The 22,468-nt window shown below is 37.2% G+C and overlaps 1 protein-coding gene across 5 annotated transcripts in view; it reads left to right on the top strand.

Moving 5' to 3' along the window:
• ZFR (zinc finger RNA binding protein) overlaps positions 1-22,468 on the top strand; it is a 46,621-nt gene extending 24,153 nt beyond the window's left edge. Inside the window, exons 8-21 of one of the 5 annotated variants that reach the window (XM_027709522.1) lie at positions 313-613; positions 1,525-1,718; positions 3,036-3,155; positions 3,648-3,793; positions 4,178-4,340; positions 5,907-6,112; positions 6,331-6,481; positions 7,897-8,038; positions 12,938-13,035; positions 13,859-13,954; positions 17,911-18,022; positions 18,131-18,228; positions 18,944-19,153; positions 21,548-22,468. In XM_027709522.1, coding sequence (XP_027565323.1) covers positions 313-613; positions 1,525-1,718; positions 3,036-3,155; positions 3,648-3,793; positions 4,178-4,340; positions 5,907-6,112; positions 6,331-6,481; positions 7,897-8,038; positions 12,938-13,035; positions 13,859-13,954; positions 17,911-18,022; positions 18,131-18,228; positions 18,944-19,123 — 2,007 coding nt within the window. In that variant the 3' untranslated portion in view covers positions 19,124-19,153; positions 21,548-22,468. Of the gene's footprint in view, positions 1-312; positions 614-1,524; positions 1,719-3,035; positions 3,156-3,647; positions 3,794-4,177; positions 4,341-5,906; positions 6,113-6,330; positions 6,482-7,896; positions 8,039-12,937; positions 13,036-13,858; positions 13,955-17,910; positions 18,023-18,130; positions 18,229-18,943; positions 21,280-21,544 lie in introns of those variants that run through there. The other 4 variants (XM_027709520.1, XM_027709523.1, XM_027709519.1 and 1 more) reach the window with 4 other exon arrangements.

The following is a 22,468-nucleotide window of genomic DNA, read 5'->3' as shown; positions in this document are numbered from 1 at the left end:
GGGAGCAAAATGTTTTCTTGAGTTGTGCTGACTTACGAGTTTATTGCATTTCTGTTCTCATCTACACAGTTGTGGGAGTAAATCCTTGAATTTCTCATGGAAGTAAGCTATGTGACATAAATATTTACTGTTTCCTTGTGATACAAATGCCAAGAGCTTTCAAATGTCCTTTTCTTTTTCTTTTTTTTTTTTTTGCTAGGACTGCTTTTTGTAAAAAAACAACAGCCAATGTTTTAGTTATATTGGTCTTTGTGATACATAATTGAGATCATATTATGAATTTGATTTATGAATTTCTCTTCATACTTACAGGTAGTAAAGTTGCACACAAAACTTGGCAAACCCATTCCTTCAACTGAACCAAATGTGGTTACCCAGGCGACTTCCTCAACATCCACATCTGCTTCCAAGCCAACTGCCTCTGCTTCAAATATAGCAACTAGCAGCAGTACTGTGAACTCTTCTGTGGCATCCTCTGCAGTGAAAATTCTTACTCCCACGGCAAACACACCACTTAACACTGCGTCCAACAACAAAACATCTTCAACCGCTGCTAACATACCTGTAAAGAAAATCTCTACACCGAAAATTAACTTTGTTGGCAAGTACAGAAGTCAGTCTTTATTTTGAAACCTAACCTATTCTATTATTTTTTATTACGTATGAGTGCAGAGATACAAATGTATTTAGTTAACTTCAGGCATGAGGAACTCCCTTGCGTTTAAGGGAATTACTGATAGGTGAGAATAGGGATGTATATTAAAGTTTTTTTTCAAAATTTATGGTGTTTTCTGCCTGGTTGTCTCCACCTAGCCTGTCTAAAGTGCTCCCCCCACCTTCATGAGAAATCTCACGGTTATGGTCTCTTATGTAGTAGCTGCTGGAGTATTGCAGTTTATAGTCCAGCTGGTCCTAATTTCAGTTCACAGCCTGGACTGTTAAGGCACCTGCAGTAGGTTGGCAGTTGGTAACTGGGCAACTGAAACATCCTTGTAAGAGTGGAAATGTAACCATGGAAACTTTGAACTGAGCGTGACAGACGCTCAGAGGTGGGAAGCAGCTGTCCCACAATAAGCTGTCCTGCTCTTCAAGGAAAGACATAAACAGTTGCAACACTACAGGGATATACTGCCTTTACTAGTACAAACATTATAAAGTACTTTTTTTTGATACATTTACACAATGTCAAAAAAAATTAAAATATATTCAACTGACTTGTTCCCATTCTGTCCTGTCTCTTGGAAAAGCAGGGGAAAAAAACCCTCCAAACAGTAATTTTATAAAGCAAAAGTTTTTCTTGTTAAAACAAAAAACTTTGGTGTTTAAGTAACTTGAATGTTGCTAAACTCATTTTTAAACTCTTTAATTGTATTTAAAAATATCTTTAAGTTCTAACTGATTTTAAAAGACTGATAATGCTTTGGCCAGACCATTGATATTTGCAAATAAAGTCTTCAGTGTGCGCATCATGTTTAATCACATTCTCATTTTAAGAAAGTTAATTTAACTTTTTTTGATTTCTAGGTGGCAACAAACTTCAGACAACAGGAAGTAAAATGGAAGAAATGAAATCAGCTGAAAGTGTTAAAACAACTCCTGCTGCTACAGTACAAACACAGGAAGTAAAACCAGACACAGCAGCTGAACCAGTGACTCCCACAACTCTTGCAGCCTTGCAAAGTGATGTCCAACCAGTGGGCCATGACTATGTGGAGGAGGTATTAACGTGAAAATGTGTATTTTAATTGTTTTAGTGAAGCAGAATTGCAGAGTGGTTGAGGTTGGCAGGGACATCTTGAGGTCATCTGGTTCAGCCCCCCTGCTCAAGCAGGGCCTCCTACAGCCAGTCACCCAGGACCATGTCCAGGTAGCTTTTGAGGATGTCTAAGGATGGAGACTCCATAACTTTCTTGGGCAAACTGTGCCAGGACTCACAATAACCAAATGTTTCCTAATGTTCAGTTGTGTTTTTATGTCCGTTGCCTCTGGTCCTGGCACTGTGCACCACTGAAAAGAGTCTGGTTGTGTCCTCTTTACATCCTTCTTCCTTCAGGTATTTATATACATTGATAAGATCCCATCCCCATCAACCTCCTCTTCCCTAGGCTAGGCAGTCAAGGTCCATCTGGATGTCAGGGCAACCCTCTGGCATATTAGCCACTCCTCTTAGTTTTGTATCATCAGCAGACTTGCTGAGGGTACACTCTGCCCCATCATCCAGGTCATTCCTGAAGATGGAGCCAGTGTTGATCCCTAGGGTACACTGCTGGCTACTAGCCTCCAACTAGGCTTCATTCCACTGGTCACTGCCCTTGGCCAGGCTGTTCAGACAGCTTTCAGTCCACCTCACTGTATCCTTGTCCAACCTGTGCATTAACAGATTATATTTGAGGACATTGTGGTGAGACTGTGTCAAAGGCTTTACTGAAGTCCAGATAGACAGTATCAATTGCTGTGCCTTCATCTACCAGGCTTCACTTTGGTGAAGCCATGCTGACTGCTTCTGATGGGTTTTTGCCCTCATTGTACCTGGAAATGGGTTCCAGGGTTAGCTACTTGCATCACCTTCCCAAGCATCAAGGTGAGGTTAACTGATCTGTAATTCCCTCAGTCCTCCTTGAAGGTAAGAGTGACAAGGCACTGAACCTGCAAAGGCTTGTGCATATGTTCACACTTTTGTATTGTACATATTTCTTTTTTGCTCAGTGGGGCATTCTTCAGGTGAGTGGCATGAGAAAGGTGGATCAAGTCTAATGTAAATTTTATATTATATGCAGTGGTATATAGGTTTGTAATTTATTCAGCTCAGTACATTCAGGCTTGAATTTAAAGCTATGGACAGTGGTTGTCTGTCAGCAATGAAAGTTCTACTTTGCCTTCTTTCAGTCATTGTATGAACTTCTTAGCATGTTTTGAAACAGGTAGACATTATCCAGTGTCACAGGATAGTTAGACTAATGGATAATTAATTTTTACATCAGCTTTATAAAAAAAGAAAATAAAAGACCAAAATGGGTTACAACTTTATTTTCCAGGTAAGGAATGATGAAGGAAAGGTGATCCGCTTTCACTGTAAACTCTGTGAATGCAGTTTTAATGATCCCAATGCCAAGGAGATGCACTTGAAGGGGAGGCGGCACAGACTTCAGTATAAGGTTGGTAGAAATGCTAATGCTTCTCTCTGAAAATCAACTAGATGTCACTGATCTTGTGTTCTTACATTTAAAGACTAGAAGAAAGGAGGCATATGAAATAAAAGATAGAGAAATACATTTCCTAGGGAGTATAGTCTTTAAAAAATAATGCACACTGTGAAACTATTTTGGTTTTTTAAGATGTTTTAACATTGCTTGTAGTATGCAAGCAACAATAGGTTCTTTATGTTGTTTACCATGAATTTCAAATAGTGTAAAATGGTATTGCTTAATGTTTTTGTCAGGATAAACCATGTACACTCTTTGTGGAATCCTTAAGAAACAAGTGTTTGCAGATTTTTTTAGTGATAAGTGCATTCATGCAGCTCTAAAACTGCATTTTACTCCATTTTGCTGTAGACGAGTAGGGCTTGTTAAATATGTCACAACAGCTCTGTAATCTTATGATGAGAAGAGGAAATCAACATTTAATTAATTATATTTTTGAACTAGAAAAAAGTAAACCCAGACTTACAAGTAGAAGTAAAGCCCAGTATTCGAGCAAGAAAAATTCAAGAAGAGAAGATGAGAAAACAGATGCAGAAAGAAGAATATTGGAGAAGGCGAGAAGAGGAGGAACGCTGGAGGATGGAAATGAGGTAATGCATTGTTTTATGAATGAATGAATGAGACAAAGCTGCAGTCAGATTATCTGAAACTACATTCAGTAGTTACTTATTTTGAATACTTCTTTGAGGAACTCTGTGCTGTCTTGTTTTAAATTAGGTTGTCATTATCTCTCTGAGGTTTTTGTTTGTTATTGTTCACTCCCTCTGAGGAATGCAGAGTTGTTAGAATTACTTTGCTGTAAATTCAGACCTACTTTTAAAATAATAATTCATTTTAGTTGCCCTCTGAAGTTCACTGGTATTTGCTTATGACCACTAAAAAGCAGTTGGTGAGGACATACGAGAATCTCTTTAGAATGGCTGCAGGTATTAACTGCTATATAAAAAGAGAACACTTTGATTGATGCACTTCAGGCGATATGAAGAGGATATGTACTGGAGGAGAATGGAGGAAGAGCAGCACCACTGGGATGACCGACGCAGAATACCAGATGGAGGATATCCTCATGGTCCTCCAGGACCTCTAGGCCTGCTGGGAGTTAGACCAGGAATGCCTCCTCAGCCTCAAGGACCAGCTGTGAGTTTCTTAAATTGAGAAAAAAAATTAAATCATACTTACCAGGAGACCCAGTTAAGAATTGCAAATTATTCAGTGCTATTTCACTTGTCTGCAGTGTTTCTTAATAAAGGATTTGGAAAAGTGAAAAATTTTATGGCCATGAAATAGTGTAGGTGGACCTGTCTTCCAAAATAAGTCCACTGAAATGACAAGAGGATGCCTTAAATATTGTTTCTTCTGAAATACAAGTCACATTGCATTTCTATAGTTTTTATTTTATTTGACTGCATTACACAATTTGTAGACAAATACTTGGATAAAAAGTGGCTGGATCATCAGTCTCAAAGGATAGTGCTTAGTGGTGGATCATACTCTACCTGTGTGGAGTGCAATACCACATAGTTTTATCCTGAGGTTAGTCTGAAAAGGATCTTATGGATGATCTGAAAGGTGATGGGGTGAGTGCACACTCCTGTGATTTGCAACTGGCATGAAACTGCACCAGTCTGGGACAGGGAGAATGGCTGATACCTTTGAGGGCAAGGCTGCCATCCTGAGGGACTTAGGCAGGCTGGAAGAATGGAACTTTATGGAATTGTGCAAGGATAAATGTCTAATGCTGCACTCAGAGAGGAACAACCCCATGCCTTGATACAGGCTGGGTAGCAGCTCTGCTGAAAGTAATCTGGAGGTCTTAGCAAACAGCAAACTGAATATGAGTCAGCAGTGTGCCCTGGCAGCAGGGCCAGCAGCAACCTGGGCTTTGGTAACAGGAGCATAATCAAGAGGTGAAAGGAAGTGATCAGCTTTCGTGAGAAACAAACTGATATACAACGTTTAGTTTGGGGCTTGCCAGAAGAAGAAAGATACAATAAACTGTAGCAGGTTCAGTGCGGGGCTACCAGGATGATCAGGGGTCTAGAATGCATGCCCTGAGAGACAGGGATCTGGGCTTATTCAGTCTGGAGAAGCAAGAGCTTCAGTGGGACATAATAGCCTTCTGTTACTTGTCTATTATAAAGACAATGGAGCCAGGCTTTTACAACCATGAGAGGGTGAGACACATCCAGCTTGAGCCAAGTCAAAAGAGGTTCAGATTAAAAGCAGGAAATCATGTTTTTTCATGCAAATGGTGTGCAGCCTCCATCTTTGATGGTTTTCAAAAACCAACAGGCTAAAGCCCTGAACAACATGACGTGGTCTTACGGCTGACCATGTTTTGCACAGGACGTTGGACTGTACAACTTCCTGAGATCCCATATTGTATGAATGTAATCATGGATACTTTATTTTGCATCAATATGCAAGTATTTCCCAGTTGACAGAAAGACAAGAGGTATTTTTTTGACAGAGGTCCCTCTGATCCTGGCATTTATAATTTGTTTAATTTTGACACATTTCACGTCTTTTCAGACACTATTGATTTTGACCAGCGTAGATTGTTAAGGACACTTCAATTCACTGTTTTGTTACATTTCAGTGATGTCAGGGTTGAATATTCTGTTGTTTGGCCACATGTTTGGGCTTTGATCACAACTTGGAAGTGCAGTCAAGTTTCAGAAATACACTTTTTTGCCTCTGTAGCCTTTGCGCCGCCCTGACTCCTCTGATGACCGCTACGTGATGACCAAGCACGCTGCTATATATCCAACGGAGGAGGAGCTTCAGGCAGTCCAAAAAATTGTTTCTATTACTGAGCGTGCTTTGAAACTTGTTTCTGATAGCATGACTGATCTGGAAAAAAGCAAGAACAAAGAGGGAGATGACAAAAAGGATGGCAGTAAAGACAGGTATTTTTTTTAATTAGTTTTTATGAATGTCATTGTTTTTCCTTACCCAGCTATCAGTGCTTGAGGGATTCTCTTCTCTTTGAGTTTTTATGCAGTATATGCCACTATGGTCCCAGAAGTATGTGGAATACTATTCTATTTCACTTCTCTATGTTCAGGATTATTTTCAAGGTTTTTTCATTGTTGTTTTAAATACAACTTTTAACTGTAATTCACAGAGCTTTGAAGGGAGTTTTACGGGTAGGCGTTTTGGCTAAAGGACTGCTGCTCCGTGGAGACCGAAACGTCAATCTTGTTTTGTTATGTGCTGAGAAGCCTTCTAAGTCATTGCTCAGTCGTATTGCTGAAAGTCTTCCTAAGCAACTTGCAGTAAGTAGAATTTTGGGGTTTGGATTGGAATTTTTGTAGAAGTGCTGTAAAAGTCAAGTCACATATCAGCAGGGCTCACTGTGCTACATTTCATAGCTCTGGTTCAGTTTCTTTTCATTTTCTGAGTGTTTTCATCTGAATTCAGAGACTGCTGCAAATTCTGCTTTCCATATTGTGTCCATACAAGGGTGCACTCTAGCGGTGTAGTACCAGTCATCATTTTATAGGTTTTATATAAATGGGAAATAGAAATGAGCACAAAAAAGACTGTTACTCAGTTATCAGCAGCAATAGAGGTAATTTGTGCGGTGTTACAGAAAGCTTGCTGAAGGTCAAGTTCTCCATTAATGCCAGTCTTTGTGTAGTTATATCTTGTTTCCCATTTGTGTCAGTGCTTTGTAGGTCCACAGTTAACTTAGTCTTGTCAGGTGTTTTGTGTGATTTGGATCTTTAAAAAAACAAACATGCAGTCTTAGACCATTCAATGAAATTAATATAAACCATTTGTGGTATTTCCACAAGGAAGAAAAGTTAAAAATAAAGTCTCTCCCTTCTCTCCACTGAATGAAGCCTGTCCAGTGTCACTATAGAGTCCCTGTCACAGCATTAGTATTTCACTGCATTAGTATAAACTGCTTGACAGAATATCACTGACATGGTAGAAGCTTTAGCAGGATCAGATTAATTAAAAAATAGTCTCAGGTTTGCTCTTGTTTGAAGTAACGGAACAGAAGTCAAATTAAAAAAATGCACATCTTGGACTGTCTTTGTGGAGATGTCACTTGTCTATGTAGTTTGTGGAAGAATGTCACAGAGGTGCTGACAGCTTCCTTTTGGGGCTACATAGAATTATTAAATAAAGTTCGCAAGAAGCAATTTTTAATAAAAGCCTTGTTCAGTTACTCTTACATTTTTTTCCCCTGGTGTTTATCTTGCCCTTAGTTCTTAGCATGTTGTGACAACCAAGCATAGGATGTACCTAGCAGTACCCATCCTGAAACTGTGAGCTTGAAAAACAACCACTACATCTTGGCTTTTTAAAGGCTTCTGTGTTCCAATGAGAAACACCCTGCTGACATTCTAAGTGGCACTGAGGCTTTTCTTTATCTCAAACACCGTCAAGATCCTCATAATGTAATTGTATCTGAATTTCCTTTCTGGGTAGTTTTCTTTCTTTTTTGCGTGCTTGATTAGTGTTGTGTATTTTCATTAATGATTTGGAAACAGTATGCAAGTCCAGATATCTATATCTTTATAGTATGTACGTGGTTTCTATGACTACACAGGTATCTGCTTCATATAATTATGTTGCGTTTCTGTCTTTCTGTTAAAAAAACACTATGTTGGAGTCCATTTTCTTCCCCACACTTTTATTGACCACATGCTAACAGAAATTTCTGTTTCTCGATATTTAGGTAATAAGTCCTGAGAAATACGATATCAAGTGTGCAGTCCCAGAAGCAGCAATAATTTTAAATTCGTGTGTGGAACCCAAAATGCAAGTTACAATCACACTGACATCTCCAGTCATTCGGGAAGAGAACATGAGGGATGGAGGTTGGGAAGTTGTTAAAGATGTTACTTTTTTCTCACCCGTTTTTTTACTGTTTATCTATTCTGCTTAAGATGGCATTAAGGTCCTGGAAGGCAACATGCTGGCACATGCATTTGGTCGAAACCTTGTTTTTCAACAACCAGTCTTGGTAGAGAACAGTTGGTTAAAATAAACGCGTATATGATGCTTTTATTTAATTTTTAAAATTTTTAACTTTATGTCCAACCTCAGCTTTCTGGAAAAGGTACAAACTTGACTTTTTCCCCTCTTCTAAAATTATGTGGAAAACTAAGTATTTTATACCAAGTGGCTATCAACTGGCTTCCTAGATCAGTCTTGCCTTAAGAGAAAGATTTTATGGTTTTAGAAAATCAAATGACAGGGTTTTGGGTTTAAACTGGATCAGTATTACCATCACTTAGTCATTCCAAATAGCAGTGCATTTAAAATGCACTTTCAGTAATACTTTTGATGGTAACAGTGCTTCTAACTTTAAAAGACAATGCGATTTTTTCCAGCTCTCTGAGGTTGTTTTTTGGTCTGAAGTGCTTTTTGAGTATATTTAGGCTCCTGGTATTACTATCAGTCTTCTATCCAACTGGCAAACCCAGACTAGTACAATAAGAAATGGCTTTGTCGTTGAGCTGAAGCAGAAGGTGGAGCTTGTGAATCAATTTGCGTTTCTGAAGTCCACAGTTTCTCTGGTGCCAGCAGTGTTGCTTTAGGGTCTGTTCTGTAACACTTTCAGAGCTCCAAAAGCTTTTAAGCCAACAAGCATGATTAATGTCTGCAGTACATTGGTTCTTTTTATTTACGGGTCAGATAAAATTAACTTTTGTTTCCTTTTAATCCTGTATTTTCATAGTTGAAAGTGATCATAGTGAACAGGGTTCTGGTGTTTGACAGTGAACCTACAAATAGGAAATCTGAGGCGGTCTTAACACATCTCATATGCAGGTTGAAAGAAACTGTATGTGTGTATGTATACATGTGCTTGTGTATATACGTATTTATATAAGCCACGGAGGTTTTTTTATTTCATCTCATCATTACATGTCCTCTAAAATACTTGAGGTTTTTATATTGCATTAGTAAATGTCCTGTAGCTGTGCCTAGTGCATTATAAGCAAGCTGTGTTAACACAGTCATCCTGCATACTCAGAAAGAAAAATTTCAAGATGCATTCTGTGGTTTGGATGACTTCCAAAGAGTCTTAGAGTGCTTTGTACATAATTTTTAAGCTGTGCATATTATTCCTAGCTATAAAGGCTTTGTAACATGTACTGTCACACCCAACCAATTTTACTTATTTTTTAACAGTCTAAGGGTAACGTGATTGGCCTGAATCTGACTTCCCATATTATTTAAGGTTATAAAGAATACGGTCACTTAAAAGATTTTATTATTAAATTAGACTAACTATTAAGTGAAATTTTCCTTAAACACCATGCTTATTTCTCAATGTGCTGTGCAAAAGTGCAATATTGATTCCTGGTACAATACTTAATTTCAAATAAGTGATTTCTGGCCTAAAATTCCATGATGTGGACTAAAAATAAAAGAATTTTCAAATTACTGTCAACAGTCCCTTAATTTATGCCACCAAAAGGAAACAAATCTGTATTTTTGTCTGACCCACACTTGAGTTAAATTATCTTTGTGAGTTTATTCACTGCTGAATGCAGTACTGCCTCTAGGCAAACAAAGTCAAGTTAAATTTCTCTTCAAGACACTGAGCAGTATAAAATGGATATGCAGAAAAGTTCACTTTTGAAACTGGAGCAAATAGAAGACTGAATTGCCAATTATTGCAGCAAAGGAGTTCCTTGTTGCGAAGACTGCTGCTTATTTGCTGCAGAGTAACAGTATGTGTTTGTGTTTTTCTTACTGCAGCTTCTCATGCTCTGTGTCTTACATTGGTTTAAAGTTTTCATTTTTTTTAGCCCGCTTGGGGAGCTAGTTCAGGTGTTAAGGAAGGCTTTACCGGAAGAACCAGTTCGAGTAAAGATGAGACTGTCTTGCACGTGGAGTAGAATCATGTTTGATGTGTAATTACATGATGAAAGGCTAAAAAAACCCCCACCAAAACAGTGAAATAAAATTGTTAACCGCATAGCTACTGTTTCTTACAGTATTGTGCGTTTGACAGTTTCCCGAATCTGATATTCCAAGAGCTCTAACCCCTGCTGTGGAGTCTTCCTTCAGCAAACAAAGTGTACATACTTACAAAGACATCTGTGTGTGCGCGTGTGTCTTTTTTATCCTTAGCTAACAGCCCCGGTCCAAAGCCTTCTAGCAGAGGGACTTGATTCCTGTCAGGGGTGGCTGCCAAGACATCGGAAGGATTTTTGACCAAGGTTTTCTAAAGCTCAGTGTCACACCTGCCATGCTTTACAAAGGAGGGGTTTGGATGCATAGTCCTAGCATCTACTGTTACTTTGTGTTTGTTTTTTTTTTTTTCTTTTCGTCTTTGTCTCTCTCCTAGAATTAAGCAGTGTTCACACTAGTCTTGAAATAGTTGACTGGATAAAACGTATTTCACATAATAAAACTTACCTAAATTGATACACCTGTTAACTTTTAATGAAGAGGTAGTGTGGACACAGCATGTCTAACTGAAGATTAACCCCTTATGTTTAGCCTAGTAATAAGTTACACAGGGTAAGAATTTGTGCCCATATTTTGTAAATTAATTCAGGTTTTGTCTTAGTTTAATAGGGTGGTAGGTTAGGCATCTGATTTTAGTTAAATAGTCTTTAAGGGGTTAATCCTGAAATGTGAAACATATACAAAAATCCACAGATTAAATATTACAAGAGTTCCCTTGATATATCTTTTCAGTCAATGTGCAATACATGCCTCAGCAACTTCTGACTTTCAGAGTCTTTTTAAGTTTCAAGAGTGTTCTTATAATAGCTATTAGTAGTCCATTTTAGATGGGTGTTTCCAGCACTGAGTAAGATTCTTTTGTGTGTTTAAACTGCAATTCTTACTAAAATTATTTTCTAAATTAAAGTTTTTCAGAGGTAGAAGTAAAGTTTAAAATTATTTAATGAATTGTTGTGCTAAAAGTTTGCACAGTGTCACCTATTTGCATATTAGTTTTAGAAGAAAGTAAATATTTGACTGATTAGGCTAGTTGGCCCAACAACACATATTTTTATTTCTAATTCTCAGCCTTACTTTCTCACTTTTTCCTGGTGTGGGTTTTCTCAGGATGGTCTCTTTGTCTCTTATATCTGTGTAGTACTTCTTTAATCTGTTACCTTACCTGGCACCCCTCTTGTTTAGGTTTTGAGGGGATTATTTTGCTGGGGGTTTTTTTTCATTTGTTTTGTTTTTTTAAAAGAAACACCACCTTAGATGTCACCATTTGCTCTGTAATTGCCTTGTTAGTGCAGATTTTCATCTTTCCACTTCAACATGTAGTATGTAAATTGGAATATCTGTGTGAGAAGATACCTATGTTCTTTTCAACTTTGTTCTTATGAAGTCCTCCCCCTTTTATCCCTGTGCAATGGGACTGCCTTATCAAAATGCTCAAATCTGAATGTAGTACTTCACATTAAATTTAATTACTGTATTGCAAAGCTATGCCACCATGTTAATTCATGGCTTTTCACCGCTGTATAGTAAAGTATCCTACTATTTATTTTACATTTGTGGTTTCAGAGCATTATTTCTGCAACATCCCTAAAAGTTTCTTGTTGCAGGCATGTTTCATAAGTCTCTTTGTTTTTAAATTTTATTCTCTGGCTTAGCTAAATTTGTATCTTTCTGAGTAAACTATATTGCTCCATGCAGCCAGCTCCTGTGAAATGAGTGCCATTGAATGAGGGCTTTTTGTTCATTTTATCTGGTGTATCACCAGTTATGCTGCCAATATACTTTGTTAGTAGTCCCAATAGCCATTTTCACAACTACTAAAAAAAAACTTCTAAAGGTGATCACTGATCTGATTTTACCAATGTAATTTTCAGCCTGTGGATGGATACCCTTTCACATTGTTCAGTGGTTCCAGTTTCGCTGATGAAATCACTTCTGTGGTCCCTTCCTTTTTGGTAGCAAAGCAGTCAGTTTGGTAATTAAATCCTTTTCTGAATATTTAAATACACAAGATCTACTGTATTTTTTTTATCTTTCAGGCATTCTGCTTTGGTTTTTAGACTATTCCTTGCTTTTCTCTTTCCTGCTGAATCTTATGTAAAGCAGACCCTTTTCAGATCCAAGTGTTGCTGGAACACATCACATGTATTGTCACTGAGGAATTTTATTCATATGAATAAGAGAGGATACTAGAAAGCAATGGAACTCTGTAATATTGAAGAACATTTCACATTCCTTTAGGCAGGTTTTTAAAGCAAAATAATTCAAGTTTAAGGTGTGATAAAAATAACATCATTACTAAACATCTAGTGCTTTTAAGATTTGTTATATTTAGTTTTTCTTTTAAGAATAGGTCCCAAATAACACATGACCATTAAAATTTACAAGAAACTAAGTTTGAATGTTTTTGCTTGGTTAAAGTGGATTTTTGTGTTCCTTCTGTCTTGTGTTCTCTGTGCTGGTGCACTGTGTCCAACCATCCTTCCTTCGGAATTTAATTTTAGGGGATATGTGTTTTTCCAGTGTTAGCTTAAATAAAGAAATGCTGCGCATTGTGTAATCTGCAATGCATTTGAAAATAACCTCAGAGCTGAAGCGCAACATGCTCTTGATCTTCTGACTGGGTTGATGCCCTCATCCGAATTGAACGACTTTCGTTGAACATTTACATTTGTTGCTCAAGGGCTTTAAACTTTAAATGGCATGTGTGACATTGAAGCTATTTAAGGAAGTGTCTTGCTCACCTGGTCAAACACCCATTCCTCACTGCATTTTGCCAATTCAATCCATTTTAGATGTAACCTCGGGTATGGTGAAAGACCCACCGGACGTCTTGGACAGGCAAAAATGCCTTGACGCTCTGGCTGCTCTACGCCACGCTAAGTGGTTCCAGGTTCGGAACATCATTTTACTTTCTTCTTGTAGCCTTATGAGAGATTAGTTCGGTTACAATATAAATGTTTAATTGTGTGAAAAAACTCAGCGTTGTTCATGCTAATAATACTTAATACTTTTCTGGTCCCTAAATTTAACTGTAGAAGGTTGAGTATGGAGGAGCTGCTTTATGCAGTGGTTGCTCATTTGACATCTTTTTTTTTCTGGTCATGGAGAAGGCGATGTTGAAAGCTTGACTCGCTTGGGGTGATCATACGGTGTATATTTGTTATATATTCCATAAGGCTGCAGAGTAACTTCGCTTTAAATAATGGAATATGTGTTTAAAGCTTTGTGTTTAGATTTTAAGACCTTTTTTTTTTTCTATTTCTTTAAGTGCATTAAGTGTAGGGAATGAAAGGTGAGAAGCAACTGTTTGGTTTAGTGACTTTGCATGCTGGCAAAGGCACAATAAAGAAACCAAACAGATTCCCTTGACCTTTCAGTCTCTATACCTATTTCTTAGATCTTTTCTTTATTCTTTTTTTTCTAATATAGAAAGATACTGTATTTATTGTTACAAATGAACATAGGTCAAAGTGTACAGGGGATCAAGAAATGTTATTCTTGTATAACCTGTGCACTTTGACTTCTACCACCTTAAATTACTAACCCTATATAAAATACTGCTGTAAATGGCAGCTCATGGAATAAAGTTGTAGAATGATTTGTTTCAATCTTGTATCTGAGCTTCCATTGAACAGCGGTGTTTTAGTCGTTCAGCAAGTCCTATTTGCCACAGGTGCAGGGATTAATTAATTTGATTTTGTATTGCTCTCAAGGCTAGAGCTAATGGTCTGCAGTCCTGTGTGATTATCATACGTATTCTTCGTGACCTCTGTCAGAGGGTCCCTACTTGGTCTGATTTTCCAAGCTGGGTAAGTAACGTCCCTTTGAATGAGTGTTTTTAATAAATATGGTACTGCAAGTAAAGTGTAGGGAAGTGTTACTATAATTTTTCCATCTAGATTTTTTCAACAAGTAATGTAGGGGTTTGTTTGGGATTTTTTGGAGCAGTTTTTGCTAACAAATACTCCAGATTCCCTGTTAAAGTATAATTTTCTGAGATTTTGTCATTTAAAGCTGGAAGTAATTATTTTTTCCAAAAGGAATTTTCTGGTTCTTTTATATCCTCTGTGGGTATATTCTTGTTGTAGGTTTTAGCATTTTTTCCCTTTACTCTGTGTAAAAGAATATATTTTTTTCTAACCATCTACTCTAAAATGCTTGGAGTTGGCTGAAGCTTATTTAAAATAGTGTTAGCTGTGCCCGGATAGTTCCATGATAACAGAAAGGCTACTTGAAAGAATAAATCACAGTAATTCCTGTGACCATTAATATGGTCCTCCCACAAGGTGAAATGCCACAGTACTTCAGTACAGTCTGTGGTTGTGTCACCATCCAATTTTAATCAGTGTCACTTAAATCTCTGGGTTGTATAGGGTCAACTCTCTAAGTTCTTGCATCTGAGTGTTCTTGGAGCATTGACCTGAGTGTCCTTTTGCACTGACTATTAAGTTACCTCTCCAGGAGTGCAACATGTGCTCCAGATATTAACAGATGTTTAATCTGTGGACTGGACAAAGTTTGTCTGAAACAAGTCTCTGAAACTTGTATTGTGAGGAAATAAACTTAGCTCTGACTGTTTTGTTTCACAGACCAAATCCAATTGCAATGTGCTCCTTCCTATTCAGATTTGGCAGGAAGGGCACAGTCATTGTCAAGGAAGTTTCAGCAGTTGGCTTTATTTCAATGAGAAATGTTTTACAACTCTACTAAGTTTGCAGACCATTTTATTAAATCACTTCTGATAATGTTTACTGCTTCTGGAAAGAAGTGGAGCAGTTACATCTGGTTTTTAAATATCTAAAGGGAAAAAAATACTGTTTGTTTCTGTGCTACCTTTGATGAAAAGTACATTGGACAAATAGAGCTTAAAAGACATTAAGTGCCCTCTTAATATCACTGTGATACTGAGTTGCCAAAGAATAAACCCTGGCATACTTTTAGAAGAGCATCCTTAGAACTTCTGCAACACACAGCAGGCAGCACATGGGTGAAGAACAAGGAATGTAGTTCCTTAATGCTCACATTACCTGTTTTAATACAATCCCAAAGGGAAGAGAGGTAGGAAGCAGCGTGTCAGACCTATCTGTGTCTCAGTTCTCTCCAGAAGTGATTCCTGACTTGCTCCTGGCACCTGATGCATTGTCAGTGACATGTATCAGCATTGAAGTGTAGTCAGCAGTCCTTTTGTCCTGTTGGAAAAATCTTGCTGATTAAAACAATGGCTAAATGAAATTGGTGATTTCTGCCAGTCACAGATGGAATTTCATAGACTGGAGAAACACAGTTTTCTCGATACAGGTCTAACTTATATGCTAGAAACCTCTTACAAACAAAAGAGATACCAGAGTTTTAAAAAAAACCCAGCATAACTAGTTGTAAAAATAGAAGATATTAGGAAGTCTAAAATATTGATATTAGTAGCATTTTATGTGTCTAAAAGTAAAAATTAAATTAAAAAGCATTGTCAGGTTCTTACAAGTTAGAAGAAACTATTACTCAAGTTTGATGTTTCAAACTTGAAATCCAGCCTTTTGTGGACATAAATGCCAGGGCATCGATCATAATTCATATTTTCCTAGGATTGAGTTCTAGACTTTAGTGTATTGTATGAGGATTCAAATGAACTAGACTTGAATAAATGCAAAAGCATGATCTGCTTTGTTCTTCACTGATGCATTTTGCTTCCTACTTGAAAACCACGACATAACTGTTGCCAAATCCTAAGCAATGCAGTGTGAGTATGGAAATAACATGCTCAAGAATTTAAATATGTCAGTTAAATGGAACTAAAATAGAAAGGATTGGTGAAGGATTGGGATCAGCACTGCCTGTAATTAACTGGCATACATGAGAATAAGCATTTACACGTGGAAAGGAAAAATCAAAGGTAACACTGTAAAGGCAGTGAGCAGGACAAGGACCAAACAACAAGTGTGTCCAAAAAACCTACCTAAAACCAAGAGAGACACATTGTTTGAGAGTTAAACTTGCCAAAGAGGTGATAATGAAACATCTGTTTAATGCTTGGTAAGAAAACTAAGGAAGTCTAGTCTTTACTTTTACAAATATCTTTTATAGATTTTTCTGGAAAAAAAACAGTGTCTTACAAAAGTAAACAGTGGAAATAGTCACAAAAAACCACCAGTGTTTAAAATACAGCTGATGATTTAAACCATTTTAACTAGTATCAAATAATGTGTAAAATTTAGAAAACATGTTTATTACGGGGTGTTCTTTTACCCTTGTTTAACATCTGAGTTAGTGTTAGGCAACAACCAGGAGAAAACTTGCTATGAACTTCAGTTTTGTTAAGCTGAAGAACTATTAACCACTTAAACATTTTAAGAACATTAATTTTTTTATGTTTTCTGTACTCTTGTAGAAAAAAAGTATTTTTCTGTATCATCCTGTTAATTTAATTGGCTATACTGTGTACTGTATTAACATGGCTGACAGAATCAAGTGACCCATGATGTTTCATATGCTTAAAAAATGGCTGCACTAGTTGTCTACCTGCATATGTAAGCTACAAGTGTGTAAATTTCTACAAAAATATTGAACAACTTGTGATAAGAAGAATCATGTCATAGCATCACAGAATTGTTAAGCTTGGGAAAGATCTTTAAGATCCTAAAATACAACTGTTAACCCAGGACCATGACCACTAAACCATGTCCTTAAGTGCCATATTCCCATTTCATGAACAATTCCAGGGATAGTGACTCCACCACCTCCATGGGCCGCCTGCTCCAATGCCTTACAACCCAGTCAGTGAAAAATTTTCTGCTTATATACAATATAAATCTTCCCTGCTTCGAAGGCCATTTCCTTGTCCCGCCACTTTGTTCCCTGGAAGAAGAGGCCAACTCCCACCTTGCTACAACCTCCTTTTCAGGTGGTTATAGAGAGTGATAAGGTCCCCCCTGAGCATCCTTTTCTCCAGAGTGAGCCCAGCCAGCTCCCTCAGCTGCTCCTCACAGGACTTGGGTTCCACACCCTTCCCCAACTCCGTTGTCCTTCTCTGGACATGCTCCAGCACCTCAGTGTCTTTCTTGGAGTGAGTAGCCCCAAACTGATCACAGGATTCAAGGCATGGCCTCACCATTGCCCAGTACAGGGGGACAATCCCTGCCCTGGTCCTGCTGGCCACACCACTACTGCTGACACAGGCCAGGTGCCATTGGCCTTCTTGGTCACCTGGCCACACTCTGGCTCATGTTCAGCCACTGTCGACCAGCACTGGGACACTTTCCAGCCACTGTGTCCCAGGCCTGTAGGTCTGCATGGGGTTGTTGTGACCCAAGGGCAGGACCCAGCACTTGGCCCTGCTGAACCTTACAGAATTGGCCTCAGCCCATCAATTCAGCCTGTCCAGATCCCACTGCAGAGTGTTCCTACCCTCCAGTAGATCAAAATTTCCACCCAGCTTGGCGTCATCTGTGAACTGACTGAGGCTGCACTTGATCCCCTTGTCCAGATCATCGATAAAGATATTAAACAGGAGTGGGCCCGATACTGAGCTCTGGAGAATAGTGATTGGCCACCATTATGATTATCAGTACTCAGTGTTAATCTTGCACCACCTTTCTGTTTATTTATCTTTATAAAATAACAGGATTTTTTTTTCCTTTTTAACTGAAAGTGTTGTATGATGTGTGGTGTTCAAAATTCCAGATTCAAAAGTTCTATATTGAGCAACAGGAGCAGCTTTTTTCTGTCTTAATCCATATTTTGATGTGACTGAATTCTCTTATTTTTGGTCTAGGCTATGGAGTTGCTTGTGGAAAAAGCAATTAGCAGTGCTACTGGACCGCAGAGTCCTGGAGATGCACTGAGAAGAGTTTTTGAGTGTATATCTTCTGGAATCATCCTTAAAGGCAAGTTGCATTTGATCAGTGTATATGTACTTATGCTTAACTTATGTAAAATCTGTAATCTTGGTTGAAATCCAGAAAAGATGAGGTACTAATAGCCTGATTTTGTAGGTGGTCCTGGCCTTCTGGACCCTTGTGAAAAAGATCCTTTCGATACACTTGCTGTAATGACAGATCAGCAACGAGAGGATATTACTTCAAGTGCACAGGTAAGGAAAGCATGTGTAAAGTAACTAAAATTGATGGATGCTTTTTGGTTTGGTTTGGTTTTGGGTTTGTTTTTTTTTCAATGGAGCTATATATTGGACATGAATTTTTCTTCCTTAGAATGTAGTCGGATCTTACCAGTCTTAAGTTAGGCATTAAACATGTCACATTAGAAGATGTAGTATAGTGCTCATTTTTGCACTAAAATTAAAGAATTGTCCTGAAAGGTTAGTAGCATTCTCATACATATATCTATCTCTCTGTAAATAGGCTCATTCTGCAGCAGTATGCTACTAGGTTGGACATTACAATGACATTTAATATTTTATAAATAAATCTGTGTAATTTTAATTTTTAATATGACAGTAGTGACCATTCATGTCTGCAGGTTAAGAGGTTACTGCCTCTTCATTTGATCCTTTTGCTAAAGGTTACTAATGCCTAATGGGACACGTGACAAGCCTTCCCTGCTTCAGTGCAAGTTCAGCAGTAAAACACATGAACGTTATTTTTGAGCTAAGATGATGTACTTACAGAAGCAGCAAATGCGACATACGCATTTTCTTGTGTTGACTTTGTTTAGGGAAATAAAGAAGGGATAATTAGAGCTAAGGATAATATCATGCACCACTAATGTTCTTCCATAATTGTTTGATGAAGTACTCAGAATTGACATTTGTTCCTAACAGAAATAACTTCTTTCTACCCTTTTTCTAGTTCGCACTGAGACTCCTTGCATTCCGTCAAATACACAAAGTTCTAGGAATGGATCCGTTACCACAGATGAATCAACGCTTCAACATCCATAATAATCGTAAAAGGAGAAGGGACAGTGATGGGGTTGATGGATTTGAAGCAGAGGGAAAGAAAGACAAAAAAGATTATGATAACTTTTAAAAATGTTTGTCATCATTGGTAAGATTGAAGGTAATGAAAAGTCCATTTGTTGCCTTGCTTTTACTTCATCCATAATAATGTCTGCTTAAAACATCCAAAACATGGATCTAGTTCCAACTTGGGAATTAGATTTTGAAGAGAACAACCTAACTCTTCTATGAGATTCTGAATATTTCAATTGGATGTGCTGTACCAGACAAATTATGGATGGAAAGACTGCAAATGGAAACTCTGTTGTTATAGGAAAAAATAGTTTTCCTTCATTTCATTTTCTTTAAATGTGTTGCTAACTTTAGTAACTTCTTTTTTTTGTCTTTTTTATTAACAAGTGCATTGTCCTCCTATCTTGACTATATTCAATGCAGCATTTGTGCTTCTGTTGCTTTGTGTATTTTGACTTTTTATTTAGAAGTATTTTTGTTTGCCTTTGGCGCTAGTTGTATGAGTTACTTTGTGTTAGGTAGTAGAACTGTTCCCCTCCCAAATAATATTTTGCAGAAATTGGTTGGGTTTTTTTGTAAAGTGAGACTGCAGGATCATGTTTTATTCTAAATGTGAAGGGATTACAACACATAATTGTCCTGCCATTTGAGTGCTCAGAATTAAATGTTTTTGCCAATCTTGTGGCATTTGTCTCCTTAGTGTGATATAACGGTGTAATTAAGACAAATTTGTGTTAATCTAATCGAGTTTGCTGTTAGTTGTGCATTAGCAGTATAAAAGCTAATATATACAGTATGGTCTTGCAACAGTTTTAAAGCGCTGCATAATTGATCAAAGATTTGCATGATGGTTTTTTTTTTCATAGAAGGGCTTTTAAAACTATTACCTTAGGTTAAATGCGTAGATCTTTGTATGATTGACTTTGTGACATAGCAAGGCCAAAAAATAACTTTCTGAATTTCTTAACAAGCAAAACTGGGCATTTCCCATTTAGACAAAGTTAGTCATTCTTTTCAGTCAACTTTGTCAATATGGTATTAATGCCTTTCAGCCCTTAAAATAAATGTTTGTCATATCAGTGCCTGTGAGGTTATCCTTATATCTGTTCCTGTATAAACTTTCTGTGACTTTTTCATTAATTCAAAATTTAAAAGTGAAGTATTACTGAAAAAGTGAAGGTTATCAAAGAAAAAACCCAGAAAATTATTTGCTGTGGCCATAGTGTATGCTTATGTCTCTTTCAAAAATCTAAATATAGCAGTGGTGTAAGTAAAGTTACATCATACTGTTGGTGTATGCTCTGGTACACAGGTGTGATATGTTGTCACAGCACTACAGTGGAATACACAAATAAAAATTAAAATGTATTAAATGACTAAAATTCATTATATACTGGAAAGTGAAATTTCACTTACTCTGTTAAATGTGTATTATGCTTTGTTGCAAACCCATAAAACACAGATTAACATAGACTAACATTCCAGTAACTACTTTATCAATGGCTGTAGGAGAGTATCACACATGACAAAGATAATTTGTTAGTTCTGGTACTATTTATTAAGGAAAACCCAACTTTTGTTCCATTTCAAGGTCAAATTTATCTTTGACCTTTTTAATAAGTCACTCTTGGAGTAAAGGGGATGTTTCTGTTCACAACATTTACTGCTAAACAGCCTGGGCCTGTGGAATAAAAATACAATATTTTAAAAAAAACAGAGGGAGTCTAAAGACTTAGAAGAAAAACATGTAATAATAGTGTTCTTCAAGCACCAGAGTGCAATTTTCAAAGGAGTGACTAGCTTTCTAAATAATTTCCATGTCAGAAATACAAAAAAGCAGAAATGCTTTAATATTACTTTTAAAAAATTACACTAGTTCTGTTGTCCAGCCTTCATGCATAGCTCCAAGCATATGCTTGTTCTTAGGGGATATCTTGCTGCCATCGTGTCTAGTTAGCCATTACTATTTATTTTGGAAGCTACAGGTGCTATTCATGTGGCTAGTTCAACTCCATACCAAAGTTTCTTTCCTCATAAAGCAAACTTGTCTATTCAGGAATGTGACCCTAAAATATAGGATTAAAAAGGTCAAAGATGTATTTTGGATTTTTTGTATTTTTGTTCTACTGGCTTTTAGCTCCTAACCAGTTTCTGGATCTTTTGAAATATTGTATACTTAAAGTGATTCCACATTAAATATGAAGCTGTGACCATGATTTTTGTGCTGTGTGGTGAAGGGTGAATTTGCAGTTTGATTTTGGTTTTCCTACCCATTTGAATGGATAACTTCTGACTCTGGTTAACAAGCCTAAGAAGAATGGAAAAACGAGGTTTTAAAAAGTACAGAGCTAGCTTTTACTTTAAATATTACACTGTGCACTTAGGAAGACAAAACTGTAACCAAGTAAGCATTTTAATGTCCTGTGTTTTGGCAATGCTGGCAGTTGACTAATAAGTAGCGTTTGCCTTTTTTATTCAGCAGTACTGGGCGTTAAATCTCAGAATCACAGACACTGTAGTCCTTATACACAAAAGAGAAATGCACGAAGGAAGGATACTCCCCTCCATGCTCACCTTAGAGGAATAGTTTGTGAGAATGTGAGGTCTTCTCTTTTGAAGCTTTTTCTTTGACTTGTCTGCCTAGTTAATAAGTGTGTATTGTCTGTGAGCAGTGTGGTTTCACATGGATTCTTGCATAAAGGCATTGCTGGGAATTAAAGTCTGTTGGACATAGTCCATCAACTTCTTGCCCTTTTATGAGATTCTAGATGAACACTTAAAGTTCCAGAGCTATTGAATGTGATGCGTTCATTTGCAACTTCTATTTTTAGACCTATTTCCCTACTCAGAAGTGATTTAATAGTACTTAAAATTGTTCTACCTAGAAAATTTCTGAGAGTTGGAATCAACTTTAAACATTCCTACAAAAATTTGTATTCATATTTAACATTTTAGTTGCTGTTTGAGTATCTGCTGATCATTAGTCCGTTAAGTATTCACACAATGATTAATTCTTTTCTTTGTGAAACAATTAAGACTGTCCAGTTAGGACTGTCCAAATGGATTTGAATAGCATAGCATTAATAACGGGGGGGAGTAGACACAGTTGGCAATGGTTTTTTCTACTTTTATGGTAAGTTTACAAAGTACAGTGACAGATTCAACAAAAACATCTGTTTTCCTTCCGTTTGTTGGGTTTTTTTTTTCAGTGACAGCTGTAAGCCAGAGAGTTTTCTAGCCAAAAAGACTAGCAAATTAAATTTCTTTTGAGAGATTCTTTTATAGATCTTATCAGAAGATCTTTTTTTCCTTCAATGTGGTATTTCTCAGGCTTTTAATAATGAAACAGATACTTGGTCTTTTTGAGAAGGAAAAAAAAATCCAAGGAGTGCTGTCTATAGAC

The sequence above is a fragment of the Neopelma chrysocephalum genome, unplaced genomic scaffold (assembly GCF_003984885.1).
Source record: "Neopelma chrysocephalum unplaced genomic scaffold, ASM398488v2 Primary Assembly neopelma1_96780, whole genome shotgun sequence".
Lineage (NCBI taxonomy): Eukaryota > Metazoa > Chordata > Aves > Passeriformes > Pipridae > Neopelma > Neopelma chrysocephalum.
The sequence above is the reverse complement of the archived record's forward strand: the minus strand, read 5'-3'. Positions and strand labels throughout refer to the sequence as shown.